This window comes from Acomys russatus, chromosome 29 (genome assembly GCF_903995435.1).
Source record: "Acomys russatus chromosome 29, mAcoRus1.1, whole genome shotgun sequence".
Lineage (NCBI taxonomy): Eukaryota > Metazoa > Chordata > Mammalia > Rodentia > Muridae > Acomys > Acomys russatus.
The window spans coordinates 11,648,617-11,659,676 of record NC_067165.1 but is presented as its reverse complement, the minus strand read 5'-3'; the positions used below and the strand labels follow the sequence as shown (position 1 = coordinate 11,659,676).

Below are 11,060 nucleotides of genomic sequence, written 5' to 3'. Positions count from 1 at the left end.
TCTGGGAAGAGAACTAAATGGACTATTTGTTACACAGCAGGGTTGATGTGTGTGTGTTTGTGTGTGTGTGTGTGTGCGCGCGCGCGTGTGCATGTGCGTGAGCGCATGTTCAGGGGTCAGGGGGAATAAGCAGTCCTCAATGGTAAAAGGAGAAAAGCACTCCTAAGGCAGGAAACCTCATGAGCAAAATTCCCCTGGTGTCTGGTGTGTGTGTGTGTGTGTGTGTGTGTGTGTGTAGGAAACCTCATGAGCAAAATTCCCCTGGTGTTTGGTGTGTGTGTGTGTGTGTGTGTGTGTGTGTGTGTGTGTGTGTGTGTGTGTGTGTGTGTGTGTGTGTGTGTGTAGGGGGATGTCTGCTGGCCTGCCCAGAAGGGAATGGAGTGTGAAGGGTAAGGAGTTAGGCCAGAAAGGGATGCAGGATCAGATAGAGGAGAGCTCCCATAGGGCCCAAGGACACTTGCCAGCACTTGTTGAAGGAAGGAAAAACAGGGTTAAGAGACTGTAGGAGCCAAAGGAGGCACTGACCACTTGGTTCCCTTGAGCCAGCTTGCTTCTGACAGCTTGGCCTAATTATTTGTCGAGGGCAGACATGCCCAATTCTGTGTGTGCTCTCTGTCCCAGGCAGCACTGGGGAGGATACCCAGTGGTGTTTCCTTGCTCCCCAATCACATGATTAGCCCCTTGAGAATGCAGAGGCCTTTCCAGGGGCTGCTCCATGGGTTCACTGTAAGGAGGAGGGCAGACAACTCTGGTGGCTCAGCCTTTGGTAGAGCAGAAGGTGACTGTTGCTTATGAGATGCCACAGGATGGGGTCATTGCTTCTGTTACCAGGACTACTCCACAAACACTGGGCCTGGAATGCCGGGCAGACAGAACCTGATGACCTTTCCTTTAGAGAACAATGAGACCTGGGTCTTCCGAGGGCTCCTATTGGTGGAGAGATGTGGATTTCCTCTCCCCAGAGTGATAGGCTGGGTGTCAAGGCTGAGCCCTTACGGAGTCCCAAAATGAGGACCTGAGTCTCCCTGGCAGTAAGTGTACCACCTCTAGTCCCTGCCCCCCCCAGCCCCTCCCACTTTGTGCCCTTGGGCAGGGGACAAATGGTTAGGGAAAACCTGTTTTCCTTTTTTGTTTTTTGTTTTTTTGGGACAGGGTTTCTCTGTGTAGCCTTGCCTGTCCTGGACTCGCTTTGTACACCAGGCTGGCCTCGAACTCACAGTGATACCCCTGCCTCTGCCCTCCCGAGTGCTGGGATAACAGATGTGTGCCACCATGCCCGGCTGGGAAAACCTTTTGCCATGAATGGGGGTGTGGTGGCTGCTTGGAGTGCTGAGCAATTAGGTGATAATCTTTTCTAGAATCATAAGAACCTAGTGTTTATCTCTAAATAGCTAAAAAAAAAAAAAAAAAGGATGCCTTAAGTAGTCTGGAAGTCTAGTGTTTGAGCAAGAGATGAGGGAGGGAGAGGAGTTGGGAGAGTAGGCAGAGTGACTGGTGCCGAGGTCAAGGGGGGCGTTGTGAGAAAGAGCTCAGGCCCTACATTTGGTGCATCAGCCAGCCAACCTCTCTCTTTCTCACTGCCTTAGTGTGGATCTCCTTGTGCGTTGGATTCCTGGGGCTGTGCTCCATGCTAATAGGCAGCTTCATTCTCTTTCTGCACTGGAGGAAGAACTTGCAGAGAGAAGAGCGTGCCCAGCAGTGGGTGGAAGCGATGAGAGCCTCTGCGTTCACCTACAGCCCACTGCTGTACTGGGTAAACAAGAGGAGGCACCTTGGCATGAATACAGCCATTAACACAGGCCCTCCCGCTGCTATAACCAGGACGGAGCCGGACATTCTGAATCCAGATTCTCTGTGGGAGCTGGGCATCTCTGAAGGCAGGAACTATGCTGTGCAAGACCGAAGCCCTGAGGGTGAAGCCTCTGGTCCTTTGCACAATGTTCCAGAGGTCCCAAAGCAGCCCCCGCCTTCAACAGTGCCACAGTCTCAGACTGATTCCCCACTCCCACTCCCCATCTTTCAGGAGGTGCCATTTACTCTGTCCCTCTGCCACCTCCCTCCCATGCTCAACCACTCTGTCTCCTACCCTTTGGCTGACGGCCCTGAAAGGAATGTTCATTTCTATTCCTTCCCAACACTGGCCCATGGAGCAAACTGCTTTAAGGCCAAGCCTTTTGCTTCAGAACTGTAGTTTCCTCTCAGTGAGGGTAGGAGCTGCAGGTGCAGAAGGTTCCCTTTGGTAGAAAATAGATAACCTGAAAGAGCTGATGCTGGCAAGGAGGTCATGGCCACCTGGACATCACATCATGGAAGAGTAAAAAAAAAAAAGTTCAACTTTCTCCTCTGTCTCATTTGCTCTGAGAAGGGCAATGTCTTTTGCGTTTGACTGTGGCGGTTTCTAAGTCAAGCTACTCATGAGGTTCATGTTGCACTGGAGGTTAGCATTTGGGAGACACTGAACCAATACGTGTGGCTGGACTCAATATCCCTCCATCCACTTTTTAAGTCCGAATGAGTGGCAGGCTAGGACCTAGGTCTCCGGGAACTGCTGATGGTAGGATAGGAAGCACAGTTGCCACAAGAGGACAGCTGTTGAGGGCTATGGTGGCCTATGTTGGCTATGTCATAGGCCAAACAAATGCCACTATGGTGTAGGGGTCTGTTATTTGCTACGTATTGATTCTTAGCTGGCTGTCTTTGTCCCTTAAATATTCCCAATGCCAAATGGCAGTTCTGATCCTCCTGTTAAGAGGCAGACTCAGGTTTTCAGGGCATATGCCTTCGTTCTTGCACAGCCAGCTCTCCGGTTCACGTTTTCCAGGTGTCTCACTTCTAGTATCGCTATCGCACTCCATGGTGTCTTTGCTTAATGTTGTCTTGTTACAACAGTTAAGCTAACTGCATTAGTGTGTGAGGGTTGGTCATAAACCTGACTGGCAGACTGGCCAGGGCATCTTCTAGAATCACACCTATACTTTGTATCTCACTCTTTCTTTCCTGCTTTTCTCCCATCTTCTCGATTTTGAGATGGGGGCTCACTGTGTATTGCAGGCTAGCATGGAACTTGTGCGTGTCAGGCTGCTCTTAAGCTCCTGATCACCCTGGCCCAGTCTTCTGAGTACTGACTGGGATTACAGGTTTGTGTCCCCATACTTTGCTTTATTGCTTAGCTCTTTCTTTAATAACACAGGGTTTCCTGTGTTATCTTGGCTATCCTGGACTTTGTAGACGCACAGTGATCCACCGGTCTCTGCCTCCTCAGTGCTGAGATTAAAGGCATGCTACCACACCTGGTTTAACATTTTTTTCTTTAATTTTATGTGTATGGATGTTTTGCCTTCATGTATGTCTGTGCTTGTGGAAGCCAGAAGAGGGCATCAGATCCTCTGGGGCTGAAGTCACAGACAATTGTGAGCCTCTTTATGAGTGCTGGGAAGTGAACCTGGGTCCTCTGGAAAAGCAACCAGCACTTTTAGCCATTAAGCCATCTCTCCAGCACTGTTTATATATTTCCTAAGATATACACGGCTCCTCAAAAATTAAGATCCAATACATAGGAATGTTACTATCTCCTGAAAAATGGTCAATAAAGTACGGACAAAGACCAACACTACCTATTTCATCACAGCTTTACGATGAAAAGGACTGGCTCTGCCACAGAATAGAAATTTTTCCTTTTCACCCCTTCCCCCGAGTGTTAGGGATTGAACACAGGGTTCTGCGCATGTTTGACAAGAGCTCTGCCACTGAACTATGCATTTCTAGACCTCCTTTAACTGGGGAAATGAGCCAAACCCATGTTTGTAAATGGTGCAAGTTTTATGTATAAACTCCCTGAGGGGAACGAGAAGAGGATTCCAAGGATTTGGTGAATGCAGTTAATTTTTCTGTATGTGGAAACACCCAGTTTATGCACTCTCTCTAGCAATGGTTTTAAGCCCTTCACCCCCCTCCCCCCGCAAGCCAACATAACGTTAAAAAAAAGCTCTTTAAATAGAATCTGGAAACAAAACATACCTAAATGGAGCTTGTGGTGGACATCAGAGCAGCCTCACTCCTCACTTAATCTTGCTCCCCCTCATCCTGAATATGCCCAAAGCCTGAGCCCTACAGCCTTTGTTTCAGGCCACACACTGAAATTCTTTCATGTCTTTTTTGAAAAACAAAGAAACCCCAAACAATGAATTTCATTAGGGTTGGTTACCAATGTCTGGCCACACTAATGAAAAGAATATCCCTCCCACAATAACCATTACCTTCATTTAAGTCCTAAGGAGGGGGTGGGGGCCATGAGCTCCTTCCTGATCCATGGCAGGATATTGGCAGGCTCAGTTCTGAGCAGGTAGTCCTGGGTAACATTGGGTTTGAGAATTCAAGAGCCATACCAAGTTCCAAGTCAGCATTCTATACAATTCCATACTTCCTCCAGCTCTTATACTCCATCTACCCTTCCTTCTGTGATGCTCCCTGAACCTGGAGGGCATCTATGGGTGCTTCACGTTGACTGGTTATGGGTCTCTGCAGTGTGGTCTGTGACCTTCCTAGCTACAGGCTTCTGCCTGGGGTTACGATATTAGTCATGGATCGCCTCTTGTGGGGTGGTGGGCCTCAAATCCAAACAGAAGCTGGCTGGGTACTCCTGTAAGAGTTCTAGTACTGCACTAGCAGGCACATCTGGCCCGGCTGGTTAGTAGTAGTGCACACAGAGTCCACAGCTGACTGTTGATGATTTTTCTCCCCCAATAGCCTGCAGAGTACCATCATGCACTATGAGGGCTATCCACCAGGAAGGAAACTTCCTGCCCAGTTCCAGCTTGATTTCCATCTGGCCAGCAGAGTATGTGGTATCTTCAGCAAAGGTCTTACAAAGGGGTCTGGTGGGTAACCACCTGCTGAGACAATTCTTGCTTTTGTTGTTGTTGTTTTTAATCCCAGGAGCCTCCTTGACAAAACACTGTAATCTAGGACAGATTCTTGAACACTGTTTTGTGCCACCAACTAATAGCCTTTGATTTCAAGAGAGGTAGCAAGGAGGCCACGAAAATAAGGATTAAAGTAGGTGTACCCCTTTAATTATCAGGGGAGTGGGCAAGATTTTACTCAGACACAGTGAGAGAAAGGAAATGTTTTATTTAGACAAATTAAAATGACTATATTGGTAAGAAATAAGTAAAGTTTAAATGGAGTCATGAAAACTTTGAACCTACTCCCTAACCAGAACCAAAATTGCTTATCTATTACCAAAATAGCTCCATTAATATAAAGTAGATTTACATTTCTTAATATGAGAAAACAACAAGCTAGGTTAGGTTTATATAACAAATAATACACTCTCTCTGAAGTCTCAGGAATACCAAATGTGTTCTGGCTTGGATATGAGAGGAGGACCACATCTAGATGGCTGGCAAGCAAGCCAACGAGGTGTGTAGCAAACAAAAGCTCTCACTAAAAACAACTCAATAGGCCATTTTGAGTGTGCGCCTATCACAGTCAGAGTCCTCAACTGTGACGCTGAGGGGTGTGTACGTGTGATGGGGGCTGTGTCCAGCAATGGCACAGAGGAAACGGCAATGGATGGGAAAGAGCCAGCAGAGAAACGAGACTGTCTACTCCCCAGCTCTTTTGCATTCGAGACATTCTTAAGCACCAAGCATCCATTGCTCGCCTCTTCCTTAAATGTCACTGCAGTCATATTTAAGCCAGGTACCTTTTGGAGACAAGCTCTCACTATGTAGCCCAGAGTGGACTAGAACTCATTACTTTCCTGCCTCAGGCTCCCAAGGGCTGGGGCTGCAGGCATGTATTACCATGACTAGCTCGAGGAAGGTCTTTCGGTAAATATTATGCTAGATGGTACACAGGCACACGGCAATAAAGCGAAGGACCAAGGAGCAAAGCACTCAGAGCTGTTGAGTGATAAGGCCAAAGGATTTAAACCCAAAGCCAAACTCACCACCACCGTCCCGTTCTTCTCTCAGAGGCGATCTGTGGCTGGTGACGCTTGACTAACACAAGGCACTGGATGCACAAGTTAAGACAATATTCAAATGACACCCCAGTCTGCACTGATTGATGGGCTCTGGGAGCTCCTAAGCCAGTGGATCTGTTTTTAGCCAAGGGGGATAAGATCTGCCTTTGCCCAGGAGATCTGGGAGTGCCTTAGGCTGGACGGGAAGGGTACCACATGGCAGAGGCAGAGGCTGCCTCAGGGTCAACTTGGAAGGGAAGGATAGAGGACAACACATGGCTCAGGTGATGCTGGCAGACAGGCTTCAAGTGGAAAAACCAGAAGACAGACCAAGAAACAAACCCTGCTTCCTCACTGAAAAGCATATACCACAAAGAGTTAAGGTGTCTTGAAAGCATCTGCCTACAAATAAGAACTTGAAACTAAAAAGGACAAGCTACATTACCCTCAGTATATTTCATATAAATCAGTTCTCAAAACAAAAAACAAAAACAACAAAAAAAACCAAACCAAACCAAACCAAAAACAACAACAACAAAAAAAACCAACCAAAAACCAAAACTAAAACAAAACAAAAAACTAACAACAAAAAAACTAAACAAACAAAACAAACAAACAAACAAACAAAAACCCTTCCAGGCACAGACATACTATTTATGGAACAATATATACAAATATAGCAGAATAATTCAATTTATTGCTAGAACTGTATTTGGTTGTTACAAAATCTGTAAGGGTGTATATATATTAAAAAGAGGGGGAGTATGGAAGGCAGCCAGAAGAAGAACAAGAGTTACCTTCAAGTTACCTAAAGTCCCAGGATAATGTTGAACTGCATCTTTAACCTTTCCAACAAGGTGACAGTATAGACGAGCAAGGCAAATGTTAAGGCAAAAAATTTAAAGAGGGAGAAATGGGCGATAAGAAGTCACATGCACAGGAAAATTTTATCTTGCCTTCACTGAGTTTTAATATAGGAAAAAAAAAAATGCCAACACCAAGCTGAATGTCATGTAAAGGAAACAAAATACAAAACCAAAACAAGCTGCTGGGTGTGGTGGCGCACACCTTTAATCCCAGCACTGGGGAGACAGAGGCAGATGGATCTCTGTGAGTTTGAGGCCAGCCTGGTCTACAAAGTGGTCCAGGACAGCCAAGGATACACAGAGAGACCCTGTCTGGAACCCCCATCCCCCAAAACAAAACAAAACAAAACAAAAAACAAGCCAAAAATCAAATGTCTTTAAAGGTTTAAGGATACTAGACTGTATCTATAGTTGACAGGGCAACTTGAACAAAATTAAACAGGAATAATTTGCACTAAAGAAACCTGCCATGCAACAGCTTCTCCAGTGTTTCCCTGACTGGCTACAGCAGAGTGAGGTTCTGTACGGACTTCTACTCATGTTGCCCAGAGACTCCTAAGAACAACATTGGTGTGTTCTCAACATGTTGGTGACATGTTGGTTTCCTTCTAGTCAGACCTTTCATAACTTGCCCACAAAGTGTCTAGAAGGGGAAGCAATACCCTTGCTTTTTAGACCTGGAAACCTGCCACCATCCCCAGGAGGCCTCTGCTCCACGCCTGCCTGCTCACTGTGGCATCCTCTGGACAGAAAACCTATAGCTACCTCTGAGTGGACAACTGTGAGAGAAGACTGTGATTTCATGTTTCATTTGACCACATTTTGACTTTAGGCATCCTGCCAAGAAATAGAGCAAGTTCTGGTAAAATCCCAAAGGAATTGTTTCCTGACTCAAAACTCTAATGCTCTGGGAACTAGTTTGACATAGTGACCAGGACATGAGCCTTCCCATTCCAGACTGGAGGTGGTACTGAGGCAGCAGGAAGTCACAACATTAAGGGAGTCTGGAGTGGGGCCTCGGAGAAGACAGCGTAGCTTGCTTGGGGGGGAAAACATAATTCCCTACTGAACAACTTCTGTGCTCATAAACCTTGAAAGTTAATTACAACTGAGGAAAATCCCAGTAAGACTTCTCTGGTTCTTAGATTAGAAATAGGAACAACAACTCAGAGTCTGACTTTCCTGAGCTTGGAACTGGCACCCTCTGCACAGCATCCATACCTGAACCGACGCCCTAGCTTCCAGGCCAGGCAGACCCTATGGTGGTATGAAGGCCTTTGGGGCTTCCTTAAGAGATGAGCAGACTCTCAGCCACCACCCAGAGCAGACTGCCAATTACTCATAACAAGTCATACGTCTATCCTGTTCAAAGCCATTCTTCTGACTTTCTATACAATATGCACACTCTTTCATCTTATATATTTACAAACAGAAAAGACATCTTTCAAAGAAAAGACATATCCCGAGGCTCTATAAAGTGCAGCTAATTTAAGGCAAATCCATATGAATTATAAACAATGACTTATTATCTCTATATACATACTTTCCAGCTTTAAAAGGTAAATTCTCTTCCCCTCAAAAACAGGAAAGAGAAAAGAGGGCTTTATTATTTTTCTCCTGGCAACTTTAAGTTACAAGGTCTCACTGGCTCCAGGAAATCACAGATCTCCAAACATCATAAGTAAATTTTTTTTTAAAAAAATAATTTTTTAAAATAGCATTTTCAAACAAGTTAAAAGGTGGCAATGTGTCTGCTACAGTAGTGTGAAGGGCTGGAGGGATGATGGGTTAGTCAAGAGGTTTTTTTTTTTTAAGGTAAGTAGATTTTAGGTAGTCCAGGGTACACATCCACTTCAAAATATACCTGATAAGACTAGATACCTAAAGCTGCTCTCAGCTCCAGGAAGGAGTATCTTCCATCTCCATTGGAATCAAATGCCTTCAGGCTCTCTGGTCTTGGCATGGCAGAACCTAGGGAATTCCAGATTTCCTGGTAGGTCAGCATTCCATCCACATCTTGACCACTCTTGTGGAATAAATCCTGAAGATCTGTTAAACAGGAGTTACAAAACAGACATGTAGTGTGTTTATGCATTCAGCTAAAGTAGCTTCAACTGACTTCAAAGCATTAAAAGAAAGGTTACTTTGCTTGGCGTGGTGTTGACGGCCTTTACTCTCAGCATTTGGGAGTGGCTGGGTAGAGGCAGGCAGGCCTCTGTGGATTTGAGAGGAGCCTCACCTACACAGTTAAGTTCCAGCAGGGCTACATGATAAGGTCTTATCTCAATCCCTTCCCTTACAAAACAGAGCAAGTCTCCCAACTCTGCTTCTTTGGGGCTGGAGACCGCTCAGTGGTGAAGAGGGCTTGCTGCTCTTCCAGAGAGTGTGGGTTTGCCTCCAGCCACTTGTAACTTCAGGTCCAGGGGATCAGATACCTTCTTTTAGCCTCCAAGGGCACACCCCAGCTCCTTTCCTCCCCATGCACACACACACACACCTAGCAGTCAGCTCCTTCCTCTTCAGATGGCTCAGTGGTTAAAGTGCTTGCTGTCATGCAAGAGTGAGGACCAGACTTGGATGTCAAGACGGCATGATGGCCTTTCTGTAGTCCAGCCTCAGAGACTGGTGACAAGATCTCCCGAACAAGCTGCCTACGACACTCGCCCTAGCAGCCAGCTCTGGGTTTGAGTGAAAGGCTCTGCCTCAGTGAGGCAGGAATAGCAGTGGGGATAGTTCCTGACATCAATGTGGAACTTCAAATATATGTGCACACACATACATGTGAATAAGCACACATGTATAAACATGCAGAAGCACAATACCCAGACCTATACATGTAAGATGATAATAATATATACAACACACACACACACACACACACACACACACACACACACAGAGAGAGAGAGAGAGAGAGAGAGAGAGAGAGAGAGAGAGAGAGAGAGAGAGAGAGAAATATACACACACACATGAAAAAAGGAAAAAAGTGAGAAAGACGAATTTTGATCCTTTAAGGTGAGGAACACTATCTGTATAGCATAGCTTCTTTACTGTGAGATGCAAACCCATATGGGAGCTATGGACCTGAATGTGGGGTCGTGAAAAGTTTGGCAACAGTAAAATATTTCTTTCTTTCTTTTTTTTCTTTTAGTAAAATGTTTCTTAACATTTAGTGACCAAAAGTTAGGTAAGAATCATATGCTTATCAAGTCTGAGGTGTTTCTGCAAGTGCCAACCTGTGCTGCACCACACGACTGTCTGACACACAATATGTACACTTAGCTTGAGCTGCACCACACGATTGTCTGACACACAGTATGTACACTTAACCTGTGCTGCACCACACAATTGTCTGACACACAATATGTACACTTAGCCTGTGCTGCACCACACAATTATCTGACACACAATATGTACACTTAGCCTGTGCTGCACCACACAATTATCTGACACACAATATGTACACTTAACCTGTGCTGCACCACACAATTATCTGACACACAATATGTACACTTAACCTGTGCTGCACCACACAATTGTCTGACACACAATATGTACACTTAACCTGTGCTGCACCACACAATTATATGACACACAATATGTACACTTAGCCTGTGCTGCACCACACAACTGTACTGACACACAACATGTGCACTCTGTAGTACATATGTCTTCATGCCACATGCCAACAATGCTGTCTGAAGCACTTTGCTTTGGATTTGAGGCTATTGCACGCTGTGAACTGGAGTGTTTTTATTGTATATGCCAAGTTTTCTCTTCGTATAGAAACCTAATGGTTTGTAGAAAACAAAGACTTTAAATAAATATTTTCTTGCCATTGTTCTTTAGCATGTATCAAATCAGTGCATCTTTTGATTGTATTGTGTTAGAATGTTTGATTTTTAAAATTGCTCTTTGAGTTGCTGACTTTAGTTTCCAATTTCTGAAGTGGTCCTTTAGCTTTGTGAAGTGGCATTCTCAGTGCTGACAATTATAAAATACAAAGATCAATCAACTTTGAAAAACACTGAAGTATATCAATCAAATATGGTTGGCTGCAAATTTTCATAGTACCTAGTATGGTGCTCTTTATACTGTGTAACATTGTCTTTCTAGACCCAGAAGTTAAGTAGCTCAAGAATCAGGGATTTGGGAGGGAAAAGGAGATAAACACAGAAGGAGGGAGGAAGGTAAAATAAGGATGTCTGAAATAGACATAGGAATCA

General features: G+C 45.1%; 2 protein-coding genes across 2 annotated transcripts in view; one reads left to right on the top strand and one right to left on the bottom strand.

Moving 5' to 3' along the window:
- The first annotated feature begins 533 nt into the window (after positions 1-533).
- Positions 534-2,245, top strand: Tex38 (testis expressed 38). The gene is made up of 2 exons (XM_051171954.1): positions 534-1,031; positions 1,587-2,245. Coding segments are annotated over exons 1-2 (606 nt in total). The 5' UTR covers positions 534-1,030; the 3' UTR covers positions 2,192-2,245.
- A 4,887-nt stretch (positions 2,246-7,132) lies between these two features.
- Efcab14 (EF-hand calcium binding domain 14) overlaps positions 7,133-11,060 on the bottom strand; it is a 41,400-nt gene continuing 37,472 nt past the window's right edge. The window contains exons 11-12 of the mRNA XM_051172221.1: positions 8,716-8,883; positions 7,133-7,671 (exon numbers count right to left, since the gene is read on the bottom strand). Coding sequence (XP_051028178.1) covers positions 7,562-7,671; positions 8,716-8,883 — 278 coding nt within the window. The 3' untranslated portion in view covers positions 7,133-7,561. The remainder of the gene's footprint in view (positions 7,672-8,715; positions 8,884-11,060) is intronic.